Below are 15,084 nucleotides of genomic sequence, written 5' to 3'. Positions count from 1 at the left end.
GCCCCTCCTGTAAATCTCAAATGTGCTGTACACCTAAACTTTGGGATGTGGCATTTTTGTCCACACAACTGCCACTCACTGGATATCTTCTCTTTTCAGACCATTCTCTGTAAACCAATTCTCTGTAAAATGCCAGTAGATCAGCAGTTTCTGAAATATTCAGACAAGCCAGTTTGACACCAACAACCGTGTCACGTTCAAAGTCACTTAAATCCCCTTTCTTCCCCATTCTGATGCTCGGTTTGAACTTTAGCAAGTCATCTTCACCACGTCTAGATGCCTAAATGCATTGAGTTGCTGCCATGCGATTTGCTGATTAGCTATTACCAGTGGTGGGCACACCTCCGATAATCCAATAACAGATAATTATCGAAGATAATGTTTTCAGTATCGGATTATCTTTTTAGATAACTTTAAAATCCATTATCAGACCAATTATCTTCCGATTAATTTTTATCCGATAACTTTTAAACCGATAAACAAAATAAACAAAGCTGAACAGCGACAAGTATTTTTAAAATTAGTTCAGCACCCACCTGTTAAAAGTTTTGTAACAGATGCATAGTTATAACCTTTGCAAACAGAAGAGAACTGCTTGTATAAAAAGCATGTCAATGCTCTGCAAACAAAGAAAAAACAGCCCCAAAAGGAAAAAGAAAAAAAACAAAACATTTCCTGTAACACCATACCAATATGCCCGCAATATGACCTAAGTCATCCAGAGGCATACATTTTTAACTGATGGTTCAAATTTTAACCAAACTAATTTTGGACAAGTTATTTAAAATTACTGTCATGTCTGAAGTTTCATAAAGTAAAAATATCAGATATATGTTGTATGTTGTATATATAATGTTGTATTTTATGTTATATTTTATATAATGTATATATAATGTGCTAATTTTTAAGGTTTTGTGAGCACATGCTCTGCCCCGCAGTGCATTTTGGGTAGGATGATGTAATCTCAGTACGTCACGACAGGACAAATGCATTTCAGACACTCTGCTCCACGGACAACAACATTAAACTCTAGTGCCTAAAACTCTCTTGAATATATTCTCTGTGTTTATAGATGTTGATTTTTTTAATTGCGTTTGTTAAATTCCACGCATTTTAAATGTCAGCAGACAGGGATTATGTAGTATTTGTTTTGAAAGCCTCTACTGCCATCTAGCATCTACTGGCCAGTAGTGTTCATGGCAGTGTCTGGGAACCAGTAGATGGCAGTGTTCTAATTATTTTGACCCCGGTTATGTCAGATGATTATCAAATCAACTTTTTTGCTTTGAAAATGGCTTTTTTTTTTTTTTTTTTACAAATTAAGTTTAAAAACAAAACAACTGCAAAATAAAATAATAATAATAATAATAACATTATTACAAGACAGCTCTGCAGTGTTTGCACAGGCACAGTGCGAACGGTTGGATGCTGCTTGTAGCTTTCAGCAGCAGGATAACCTCACGACGGCCGACCACAATAATATATCAAACAGGTTTGATTCTCATTCGACCATACGATCGGCGATCAAGAGGTGGTCGTCAGATGTTGACCAAAGCTTGATACTCCATGAACACTACACGATGCAGGACGCACGATTAACCTGAAACTTGGTTCAAAAAATTCCTGCATGAAAAATCATCTCGCACACTGTAAATCAAATCAAATCAAATCAATTTTATTTATATAGCACCAAATCACAACAAACAGTTGCCCCAAGGCACCTTATATTGTAAGGCAAGGCCATACAATAATTACAGAAAAACCCCAACAGTCAAAACGACCCCCTGTGAGCAAGCACTTGGCAACAGTGGGAAGGAAAAACTCCCTTTTAACAGGAAGAAACCTCCAGCAGAACCAGGCTCAGGGAGGGGCAGTCTTCTGTTGGGACTGGTTGGGGCTGAGGGAGAGAACCAGGAAAAATACATGCTGTGGAGGGGAGCAGAGATCAATCACTAATGATTAAATGCAGAGTGGTGCATACAGAGCAAAAAGAGAAAGAAATACTCAGTGCATCATGGGAACCCCCCCCCCCCCCGGCAGTCTAAGTCTATAGCAGCATAACTAAGGGATGGTTCAGGGTCACCTGATCCAGCCCTAACTATAAGCTTTAGCAAAAAGGAAAATTTTAAGCCTAATCTTAAAAGTAGAGAGGGTGTCTGTCTCCCTGATCTGAATTGGGAGCTGGTTCCACAGGAGAGGAGCCTGAAAGCTGAAGGCTCTGCCTCCCATTCTACTCTTACAAACCCTAGGAACTACAAGTAAGCCTGCAGTCTGAGAGCGTAACGCTCTATTGGGGTGATATGGTACTATGAGGTCCCTAAGATAAGATGGGACCTGATTATTCAAAACCTTATAAGTAAGAAGAAGAATTTTAAATTCTATTCTAGAATTAACAGGAAGCCAATGAAGAGAGGCCAATATGGGTGAGATATGCTCTCTCCTTCTAGTCCCTGTTAGCACTCTAGCTGCAGCATTTTGAATTAACTGAAGGCTTTTCAGGGAACTTTTAGGACAACCTGATAATAATGAATTACAATAGTAAGGCACATTGTAAGGCATGCCGTAAAGCACGTTTTACAACATCAAATGAATGTTGTAAAGAGAGAATGTGCGCAAACATGCGCATATTCTCTCCACATGCAAAAAAGTTTGCGATGACACTTCCAGGGCTCCGTAAAAATGCCTGTTTTTACAAATAAAAAAATGGAATATTTTACAAAAGCACATTTAAACACCAACACACGACAGATGTCACATTAACGTGTTGGTTTACATAATGAATGACTGAACCAATCAGTGTTTAGCAGAGGCACGTTTACCCAGAATCCTTTGCGATCTGTCTCTTTGTTACAAAATGTCAGAATTAGTGCATTATTCAACATTAAAAGATATATGTTATATTTTAACTTTGTACAAATGACAGAATTGACATTAATGGAGTTATTGATTTGAGTTATGGTGTTGATTTATAAATCAACACCATAACTCAATATGACTTTATTTTTCAAGGCCTCTGCATGACCAGAGGTTTGTCACTGATAGAGAGCTGGCTTTATGGCTGCTCTCAGGGTGCCTCTGTGTTGGGAGGGCTGTAATAAACAAGAGCTTCCAGCAGACTGTTGAAAGAAAAAAGTGTGGTCTTATTGTTTGGGTCTTGGGGTGTCTTTGTGTTCGGAGCGCTGTAGTAAACAAGAGCTTCCAGCAGGGGCAGACTGTTGAAAGAAAAAAGTGTGGTCTTATTGTTTGGGTCTGTTGTTATTTTTAGTATTATTAGAAGCTATTAAATTTGTTTTACTAGTAGTTGTAAATGTGCCAGAGATAATATTGGAATTTATCTGTTATCGGTTATCTGTAACTTCCGATACATTTTTGGGTGCTTTATTGTTTTATCTTTATCGAAGATAACTTTTCAGTTATCTGATTATCTGTTATCGAAGTTAATTTTTTGGTTATCTGTGCCCACCACTGGCTATTACTTAATAAAGTGACCAGTGAGTGTACATTATTTCCGCCACAGAGGGCTGTGTGGTGGAAATTACAGACAGCAAGTAGGTTGACATATTGCCTATGAGTGATAATTAGCATATCATCCATACAAAATTCAGTTATTTAACCTAAACATGATTTATTTATTTATTTATTTTCATTGTTGAAGTTTAGAAGTCAGTGTATGGTTCAATGGTTTAACAGTCATGGTAAAGCTTATACCAATATTGAAAAATTAGAAGAAAAAAAATCATAATGGACTGATGGTAAAAAAGTTCCTAAGATGGGTTCATTGTTAATTTAAGAATGAAATATAACGCAATGCTAAAATACCTTCAGCCATATGAGCACGTAATCAATGAAAGAGTGTGACCTTTTGACCCCTTAGAATAGGTCAAGGTTAGCCATCTTTGAACTTGTCCAAGGTCTGTGTCCCAAGAATTCTCCTTGTGAATTTGAAGACTCTGGCAGTAACAGGACTGGACTTAAGGTGAACACAGATAGACTGACAGATACAAAGTCTTCGCAATTCCCGATGGCCAATTTCAGTCCTCGGGTAAAAATGGAATTGTCAAAAAAACCTAAATAAATAAAATAATATCACTAAAGGACATGAAAGTGCTTCTTGTCTACGAAACACACACACACACACACATTTCAAATTTATCTGTTCACTATTTATTGTAGAACTAATAAATATGTACAAGAATTGTCAATTTGGGAGTGCAGTCTCGTTTGAGGGCGGGTGCTAAAAGGTTCAGATATGATAATCTCTCCCATTTGCCTCATCTTCCTTTCTCCACTGGCGATTTGCAATTGCTTTGGTGATTGCAGCTGCAAATAAAAATAAAACAGTGTGAAGTGATGCTGTGTTTGTATTGACCAAATTGCATGCTGTCCCCCAGAAGTTGTCAAATCCCGCAATCAAGCGTGATTCTAATCCAATTACATTTTTTCCGCAAATCTGATTGGTTAATCGTGTGAGATTTCACACCGTATAATATTGGTGTAACGGTGGCAAAATATTCAACCGTTTCACATTTGGATGTATTACTCCGCGCCCTGACCGATGTTCTGATGAGATCTCATTCCTGTCAATTATCATTCCTGTCCTCTGCGCAAATGCGCAGGCATGCGCAGTATTATTGGGATGTGGAACTGCCGATTTATGCGACGAGACACACAATTCGACAGAACACAGGCCGCGTGCACTGCTAGCTGTTAGCGCTGTTAGCTGAAAGCAAGAGAAAGTCACGTACTGACGACGTCGCCACCACCGAAATTGGTGAATTTAAGCTACCATACGAAAGTATCTATGTGGATTCTGATACAGAATTACTGTTTCGCATTTTATGGATTTGATGGATTTTCACGTTTGATGGATTACTCCGCACCTTGACCGCTGTTGGAGCGACGCTGCCTCGATGGTAAGCCTCGCCGACCAAATTACCTACACAAAAATAAACCGTGAAAATGATGGAATTGGATTAGAATGTTATCCGGTCGCAAATTTAACAGCATGAACTTCCACAAATCATCAGACACAAGGGGGTATTCCCTAACTGCGCTGCCCTATTCTAAGTTCCAGCTGTGATCTCGTAAAACATTTGCCATGAGTTACATTTGAAGTCATGATGATATGCTGAGTGTAGTTTCCTGCCTCCCGTCAGGTACCCCAGCATCTCTGGCAGAGAAGGAGCTGCAGTTGTTGATGATGATCAACCAGCTGAGCGGTCTGAGGGAGCAGCTCCTGGGAGCACATTCTGAACAGAGGAACATGGCAGCGCTGCTGCTGGAGAAGCAGCAGCAGCAGATGGAGCTGGCTCGACAGCAACAGGAACAGGTAGCTTTCAGAAGGAACCCTGTCATTACTCAAACATGCAGACCTTCTATGTATATCGGCCATAATTACATGAAGCTCATCAAGCTCTGGCGGATCTTTATAACCTCCAGATATCTATGTTTGTCTTTGATTCCCCACTTTTACTTTCTATGTTGACCTTTATTGACCACACTAAGGGCACAAATACAATTGTACTTTAAAAGTAAAATATTTGCATCGCAAGTGTCTTGGTCTTTATTGTAGTTATTGTAGTAATTTGAAACAAGAGCAATCAGATATTTTTGACATCCACCAATCCAGATCTGGATTGGTGGATGCCCTAATATCTATCTGTGGTGCAAATTTGGTCAGAATCCCTGAAGTCATCAGGGATGAAGTAATCATGAAGTAATCCTTCAAAGCCTATATGAAGGGAAATCTTTATCCAGAATCTGGATCTAAATCCGGATCACCTCCAAAATATAATGGAGTCTTCTGTGGCCTAATATGTATATGTGTTGAAAATTTCATCAAAATCGGTGTATTAGTTTTGACGTAATCCTGTTAACAGTAATCCTCCAAAGCCTGTATAATGTAAAATTTGATTCAGAATCTGGATCCGGTTCTGGATCACCTCCAAGATTTAATGGAGTCTTCCTTGGTATAATATTTCTCTGTGGTGAAAATTTAATAAAAATCTGTGCAGTAGTTTTGACGTAATCCTGCTAAAAGACAGACAAGACAAATAAATAAATGCTGATGATTTTATTACATCCTTGGCAAATGTAAAAAGAGAAATAAAGTCAGAACAACAAGAAAAAAGTCAGAATTGTGAGGATAAAAAGTCACAGTGACTCAAAATCTTATTTTTTTTAAGTGGCAGTAATCACAGGGCTGTGAAATGTAATTTGAGAAATCCGAGAAAAATTTACAGGGGGTCTGGGGGGAAGCGCTGTCCCCTAGTAGCCAGGGTCTGCGGGGCCCCAGACACCAAATTAATTTTGTATCTAATCATACATTTTCAGCATTTCCTGGAATAAAAAAATCTCAAAAGAAGTACATGTTTAAATGATCATAGATTCAACCTTTCATTTAAACTGTCAATGATAATGTTGAAATAACAGAATATGACATGGAAGTAGAACCTGGAATAATTTCCCTTTTAATTGTAAATCAAATTATGCATTAACTCAGGACAATTAAACTACATGAAATTCATGAAGACTGAAAAGACTGTTAAAGCATTTCAAAAACCACAGCTAAAGCTTGGAGAACATTTTGAAAATCTTGGTCAAATATCAATAACATACTTTATTGTAAAAAAAAAAAAGTCACTTATATTCTTGTGTAAATCCATTCAAAGCCACAATGTCTTTTTTCCAATGAAAGAAAGTCTACATTAATAAAATGTCAACTTAAATTCTTGTGTAAATCCCTGTAAATCCACTCAAAGCCACAATGTCTTTTCCAGTGAAAGTCTTCATTAATAAAAAAAAGTCACTTATATTCTTAGGTAAATCCATTCAAAGCCACAATGCCTTTTTTTTTCAATTTAAGAAAGTCAACATGAATAAAAAGTCACTTATATTCTTGTGTAAATCCACTCAAAGCCAGTCTTTTTTCCAATGAAAGAAAGTCTACATTAATAAAATGTCAACTTAAATTCTTGTGTAAATCCCTGTAAATCCATTCAAAGTCACAATGCCTTTTTTTCCAATGAAAGAAAGTCTTCATTAATAAAAAAGTCACTTATATTCTTATGTAAATCCATTAAAAGCCACAATGCCTTTTTTTTCAATTTAAGAAAGTCAACATAAATAAAAAGTCACATATTCTTGTGTAAATCCACTCAAAGCCACCGTCTTTTTTCCAATGAAAGAAAGACTACATTAATAAAATGTCAACTTAAATTCTTGTGTAAATCCCTGTAAATCCACTCAAAGCCACGTCTTTTTTCCAATGAAAGTCTTCATTAATAAAAAAGTCACTTATATTCCATAATATATAATATTCCATAATACATTCAAAGCCACAATGCCTTTTTTCAATATAAGAAAGTCAACATGAATAAAAAGTCACTTATATTCTTGTGTAAATCCACTCAAAGCCACAGTCTTTTTTCCAGTGAAAGAAAGTCTACATTAATAAAATATCAAATTCTTGTGTAAATCTCTGTAAATCCACTCAACGCCACAGTGTCTTTTTTTCCAATAAAAGTCTTCATTAATAAAAAAGTCATTTATATTCTTATGTAAATCCATCCAAAGCCACAATGCCTTTTTTTTTTTTCAATTTAAGAAAGTCAACATGAATAAAAAGTCACTTATATTCTTGTGTAAATCCACTCAAAGCCACCGTCTTTTTTCCAATGAAAGAAAGTCTACATTAATAAAATGTCAACTTAAATTCTTGTGTAAATCCCTGTAAATCCATTCAAAGCCACAATGTTTTTTTTTTCCAATGAAAGAAAGTCTTCATTAATAAAAAAAGTCAACTTATAGTCTTGTGTAAATCCACTCAAACCCACAGTCTTTTTTTCCAATTAAAGAAATTCTACATTAATAAAATGTCAACTTAAATTCTTGTGTAAATCCCTGTAAATCCACTCAAAGCCACAATGTCTTTTTTCCCAATGAAAGAAAGTCTTCATTAATAAAAAAGTCACATATTCTTATGTAAATCCATTCAAAGCCACAATGCCTTTTTTTTCAATTTAAGAAAGTCAACATGAATAAAAAGTCACTTATATTCTTGTGTAAATTCCTGTAAATCCATTCAAAGCTACAATGTCTTTTTTTCCAATAAAAGAAAGTCTACATTAATAAAAAGTCAATTTATATTCTTGTGTAAATCCCTGTAAGTCCATTCAAAGCCACAATGTCTTTTGTTCCTTTCTGCTGCTCTCGTGGTTACAGCGCCTCCACAGTTACTCTGGTTGATGCTCAAGTACCAAACTTATGAAAGTGCACACACAGGCTTAAAATTGATACACTTTGTGCACATTGTCAGGCAGTTAACTATGAGTATGTTTGTACTGTAACATTCCACACTCCGAATACAAGAACGAAAGTACAAACTAGAAGTGTCATCTGTGTATTTGTTGTTGTCTATGTTGTAATCCAGGAGCCACCAAACCTGCTCCTGGAGATCTTCTACACTGCTTGTTTTGTGTGAGTCAAGTCTGGTGTTTTCTCACTCTTAATTGGCTGTGCACACCTGCCATAGCAAATTAGCAGCGGGTTTGGCAGGTAGCATCTGAAAACCTGCAGGGCAGGTGATCCCCAGGACCCGGGTTGGTGACTCCTGGTCTAAACTGTGAGCTCTGAAGCACATAGGTCCTTTCAGGTAGTAATGGCAAGACATTGTTACCTCCACCAACAGATAATTAGGGAATAACAATGTTGTGTTTGATGATTTGTGGACGTCATTGCTGGATTTTACGGTCGCAAATTGAATTTTACCATAATCCAGCATCTGTAATAAAGTAACGTCCGCAAATCATCAGACACAAGGGGGTGATTTCCATTCTAATCCAATTCCAACATTTGTATGGATATGGCTACATCTTAATCCGCATAATGATATAGTTCGGTAAAAATGTTACGCATACAAAGGGTGTGGTTGGCTTGTCAAAGCTTACCGTAACAACAGCGTCTTCATGCCAAACTGGAAATTCTGTGAGAAGAATCCACATCACTACTTTCGTATGATATGTTAAATTAATCCATTTCCAGTTTTCTTCTTCTTCTTGTTGTTTAATGGCAGTTGGCAACCTGTCACTCTCAGCTGATAGCACCATTATTGACATCTGCGTAGCAAAGCGTGTGAACAGCACATGCAGTAACACGTTAAATGTGAAACAGTTTTAATATTTTGCCACCGTTTATGCAGTATTTTATGGTCTGAAATCTCACATGATTAACCAGTCAGATTTGTGGAAAAAATGTAACTGGATTAGAATGTGAGATAAGAGGAAGAAATCTGAGGCCCACCGCCAAACTTTAATCACCTTTTTCCTGAAATGTGGGCAAAAATTTAGGGAGAGAGGGTCCTTGGTTAGGAAAGAGTTTATTCAAATGTTTTATTATCAATTTGTTTATTATCCAGGAGGAGCAGTTTATTTCATAGTCAACAGTACAGGCAGCAATCACAAGAACAATTGACAACACAATGAAAATGGATGATCAACAAATACATTCCACATTCACTTTTAAAAAGACAGTGGCAGCAAGGACATAAGTTGTTGTGTCTTATTGTCCTGCCTCCTGATAAGACATATCTGAAATGCAAGCAACAAGAACTCACCATACAAGAGAGGACTGGAATCAGCCAGAATTCACTTACCTGTTTCATACATCTGACCTTGTGTTGATTCAGAAGGTCCTTCAAGGCAGTACCGGCTATTTTACGCCACACTTTTGCAATGCACTTTAGTCTATTCTGGTTCTTCACGGCCAGTAACCCGGACCAACAGATAAAAGAAAAGGAAAAACAGATTTAATCAAACAACAATAAAACATTCTCATGAAAGTGCGGTCAACATCTGAACATCAGAGTTTACAAAAAATGTGCATCTAAATCTGCTTTAAAAGGTTTTCATTAAAAGGAGAATAACAATGTTTTTCCATCCATTTTCTATACCCACGTACTCCAATTAAGGATCACGGGGGTGCTGAAGCCTATCCTGGTGTGTCGCAGGGCCACATATTGACAGACAATATGTGAGACACACACACACACACACACACACACACACCTACGTACAAATTTAAAGTTCCCAAATCACTTAACCTGCATGTCTTTTGGATGTGGCAGGAAGCCGGAGCACACGAAGGGAACCCACGCAAACTCCACACAGAAAGGCCACAGGTGGGAATCAATCCCATTACCTTCTTGCTGTGAGGCAACAGTGCTAACCACTAAGCCACCGTGCTGCCCTGACAATGGTATTCTCACTGATATGTTCCTTATAAATTTGACTTGTTTTTGGCTTAACCTATACAACAAAAACTTGTAAAAGTAGTACCATCTTGTAAAAACAAGTCACTGGTTTTATTTGCAATAACTCGCTTAAATAATATCAGATATTTGATGAAGTTATAAACTTTGCAGTTAGGGTTTTCACACCTAACGCCCCCTGCAGTTCTTCTTGTACTGAGCAGGATTACTATTGAAACAGCATGTTGTCAGTAGGGCAAAACTAAAGGCCCCCTGACACAAGCATGTCTTTGACTCACGCACTAGCATGACCTATGTCATTCTGGAGAGTAAACTTGCCTTTAATGGGTGCAGACAGGATGTCAGAAGGGTGCCGGTGCATGCTATTGCGCACAGAGAATTTTGAAATGTTCAAAAAATCTTTCACGCATAAATATCATGCTATGTGGCGCGATCTAATCGCTGACACAATGTGCAGCTCGTCGAGTGGAGTAAAGAAGAAGTGAACAGCGAGTGGTTGCGTCAGCGGATCACATCAGAGCGCAGCTCATCTGAACGATTATAACAAGAAGTTAAATCTGTTATAAACATACTTTAACAACTGCACACAAGAAGGAAAGAACACACAACTGTTTTATCAAGCCATGACAATGTAAACATGACAAATAATTACCTTTATAGACGGCTCCAAATGCTTTCTGCAGCTTGTTAGGTGCGCGTGAACGGCTGAAGCTGGAGCGGTCCCCTGTGATTCAGGAAGCGATTACAGCCATTTTCATTGGCCAATTTGCAGAGAAAATGATTAATCCAACACAAAATAATTATTTTATATACATGGTGTCCAGCGCAGAGCACGTGGCAGCCGGTAAAACAAAGAATGGCGTCCAGCTGGGAACACAGCGGGTGGGATCATCACGATGACGAGCGTGCTACTGCGTGAATCAAAGACATGCTCGTGTCAGGGGGCCTTAACCTGTCTCACGATGGTCTAAACCCAGCTCACGTTCCCTATTAGTGGCTGAACAATCCAACAATTGGTGAATTCTGCTTCACAATGATAGGAAGAACCATCATTGAAGGATCAACAAGCGATGTCACTATGAAAATTTGGCCACCACAAGCTGGTTATCCCTGTGGTAACGTTTCTGGTCTATATTCATACTGAAAATCAAGATCAAGCTTTTTCCCTTCTGCTTCACGGGAGGTTTATCTCCTCCCTGCACTGAAAAAAATGCTACTTTGGATCAACTTAAAAAAATTGATGTCATTTGTTACAGCTAATTTTTTTAGTTTCTCACAATGTATATTTATGATTTTCTAAAGTGATTCCAGCAGATTTAAACTGGAAACCACAATTTCCCATTAGACCAATGTAAATAAGTACTTTGAATGAAGTGCACCGTGTTTCACTTTTTTCAGTGTGAGCTTGTCTTAGGACACCTGCATAACCGTTTGACAGGTGGACCACCCCAGTCAAACTCCACACCTGCCACTGTCCCCGGAGTGGGTCACGCCCCGTGGGGCCAAGCGCTTGATGCTCAGGACTCGCCTCCCCACCTCGCCACGTAAGTGAAAGCTAGGTGGCTTAGTGGTTAGCACGGTTGCCTCAGAGCAAGAAGGTCATGGGATCAATTCCCACCTTTGGCCTTTCTGTGTGGAGTTTGCATATTCTCCCCGTATTTGCGTGGGTTTCCTCCAGGTGCTCCGGCTTCCTCCCACATACAAAGACATGTACTTCACAAAGATGAAAAGGACCCTGCAGACAGTTTTCAGCACTGACGGGAATAACGGCATTACAAACAGCGTTATTTTTTTCAGTAAAGGGTAATCTAACTAATGATCGTTTCCATTGTTACAACACTGTTGTTGTTTCTGACGATACAATGCAGCACGTTCCTATAATTAAGATCATTGAAGTTGTTTTCGTCTCTCTCAGCAGCAGCTTGGCTGCAAAGTGTTTTTTTTCTTTTCTTTGGTGAGAAGGGAGAGAGGGACGGGACAACCACATCAGTGGCGGCTGGTGTAAAAAAAATCTTGGTGGCAGCTGCTGTAAGAGAGAAAACTGACCCACCTTTCGTCAAAAAAGTGACAGCTGCCAATCAAAATCGGCCACGTCACTAAGCCCCGCCCCCTCTATGACGTCATAGCCAATCAGAATCGATGACGTCACTATGTCCCGCCCCTAAGCCCCTCCCCTAGTCCCGCCTCCAAGCCCCGCCCCTTATGACGTCACAGCCAATCATAATCGATGACGTCATTATGCCCCGCCCCTAAGCCCCGCCCCTGATCCCGCCTCCGAGCCCCCGCCCCTTATGACGTCACATCCAATCAGAGTCGATGACGTCAGTATGCCCCGCCCCTAAGCCCCGCCCCCAGCTCCTCCCCTAGTTCCGCCCCTGGCTCCTCCCCTAGCCCCACCCCCAAGCTCCTCCCCTAACCCCGGCCAAGCACCGCCTCCAAGCCATACCTCCCCTCCCACCCAGGGTCTAATATTTTAATGTCATTTTATTTCATGAATTAAAGAACGATTAAAAATACCTAGATCTTTTTAATGTATTAAAGAATTAACTAATTCTGAAATAATTAAACATAAATCACTGTCTATTATTTAATGACCCTTTAATATCTTTAATTCTTAAATTATTACGTTTCCTTTTCTGTTTTTTAATTCGTAAATTAAAGAAGGGGAACAAATACCCGTCTCTCTCGGCTGTAAGTCTTTGCAGCAAGACGGTCAAATACCCACGCATAGAGCCGCTCGCGGAAACATGACCCCACGGCTGTAAAACCTGTTGCAGAGCTGTGTCTGTGTGTGTGCGTGTGTGTGTGTGTGTGTGTGTGTGTGTGTGTGCGTGTGTGTGTGTGTGTGTGTGTGTGTGTGTGTGTGTGGCGGGACACCCGCTGAGCGGAGATGCTGCCCCGAGGTGATGAACCCGAAGAACAATAAACAATGCTCCTTATCACTCACGCCAGATGATGTTTTCTTTTAAGATATTAGCCGATCGATCATGGGGCGCGGGACACCCGCTGAGCGGAGATGCTGCCCCGAGCCCGAACAATAAACAATGCTCCTTATCACTTACGCCAAACGGTGTTTTTAGAGCAAAAGGTAAGGAATTACGCCCCGCGGACGAAGAAGGGTTTAAAAATCCCCTTTCGACGATAGAGTGACATACAGCATTCACCATGGCGAGACGAACTCCGATCCTCCGCTACATCTGCGAGACCCCGGTTAACATCACCATGACAACAGAAGGCTCGCTTGCCCCAAAAAAAGCGAGAATGTACGTCAGCCGTCTGAGCCAGCCGATACCGGAGGAAGATCTGACGTACAGCCTGGAGGGGCACGAACGTTTAACTTACACGTTCGACCCGTATTATGCCCAAGTAAGTTTCTTCACTCTGACCGAGGGTGAGACTGCCACTCGAGGAACCCCACGGGTGGCGCTTACTTCCGCCGATTGGGGTGTCTTCTCCGCGGCGGCGGGCTCGATGATTCGCGACACGGTCAACCCTGAACCTCCAGGAGATCGGACGCCGGAAAAGAAGAAAACACGCTTCCAACTCACCTGGCTCAGCGCCCAGGGGCCTCGCTATAGGGTGATATTCCAGCGTGGACCTCCTGACACTGTCTCTGAGGGTGAAATTAAGTTGGAGCGGGTTAGTGCCAGCGGCCACGTCAGAAGCGTCACAGCTGCGGCTGAGAGCTGGCATGAGATGTTCAACACCTGCAACGACAGGATTACGGGCCTCTTTACAAGGTGCCTGGCCTGGAGGGACGTTATCGAAGTCCGAAAAAACTTGGCCCCTCTTTTTACTTAAAAAAAATAAATAAAAAAATAAAATAAAAAATAAAATAAAAAAAAATAAAAAAAATAAAAAAACTCTGACGTAGCTCCTCCCCGCATGCACGGGGATTTCTATAAAAACCAGGGGACCACATCTCATTCAAGCATCGGACGACGAACCAGCATGAGCTCCTCAACCTCTCCCATTGCAGCGGCCGACGACATCGCTTGTGACTGCGCGCTCGACTGTGGAAGAGACCGGCCCTCCCTGAGCCAGGCTTCACGGACCCGCGGTGGGTACGAGAGCCCGTGGGGAGTTCAGCTCGAGGCGGTCTGGGGCGAGATCCATCCTTCTCACGCGCTTTCCAGCCCGGGAGGCGTGGGGTCTCTTCCCGCTGTCACGGAGGCCGCGAGTCCGCGGGAGGTACAAGACCTCGAGCCGGCTGAGAAATACGCCACATCTTTCGCATCTGACTGGCCTGACGGGTTCCTGTCAGAGGAATTCCTGAAAACGGTGAAAGTCGGCGTGGCACACTTACTTTTGGCTGTGATCAAAAGTTACAGACAAAAACTCTGTTACGGGTGTGAGATCGATCACCCCAGCCAGCGCCAGCACGAGTGCCTGGACCCGTTAAATGAATATTTCTTTACCGGACATTTTGAGAGATTAATGGTGAGACTCTGGAGACCGACCTTCATCCCGGCTGTGGTAAAGCTCCTAGCCCAGCGCTTCCTCAACCCATCGGCTGCGAGGGTTCAGGGGGTGGTAGAAAACATCCTCACTGAGCTGAAATACACTGATACTTTTGAAGCAAAGATCAACGAACTGTACACATGTTTCGGTGAAGACGCAGATCTCGACCTGGAGGGGATGGTAGCCGTCTATAACCCAGACGACTGAAGAAAAACCTGTTGTTTTTTTTTTTTTTTTTTTTTTTTTTTTTTTTTTTTTAAATATCATTATATTGTTTTACAGTCATGGGTAATTGTGTGATGATTCTCTTTCAAAGTTTGCGGGAAGTTTATATTATACGTGGACTCTCGTATAAG

At 40.5% G+C, this 15,084-nt stretch overlaps 1 protein-coding gene across 1 annotated transcript in view; it reads left to right on the top strand.

Annotated features, from left to right (window-relative positions):
- Positions 1–15,084, top strand: part of LOC117507537 (transcription factor SOX-13-like) — a 265,912-nt gene that overhangs the window by 103,446 nt on the left and 147,382 nt on the right. Inside the window, 1 exon segment of the mRNA XM_034167405.1 lies at positions 5,157–5,329. Within this exon segment, the coding sequence (XP_034023296.1) occupies positions 5,157–5,329 (173 nt within the window).

Source organism: Thalassophryne amazonica, chromosome 3 (genome assembly GCF_902500255.1).
Source record: "Thalassophryne amazonica chromosome 3, fThaAma1.1, whole genome shotgun sequence".
Lineage (NCBI taxonomy): Eukaryota > Metazoa > Chordata > Actinopteri > Batrachoidiformes > Batrachoididae > Thalassophryne > Thalassophryne amazonica.
Note: the sequence above shows the minus strand (reverse complement) of the source record. Positions and strands in the feature narration are given on the sequence as shown.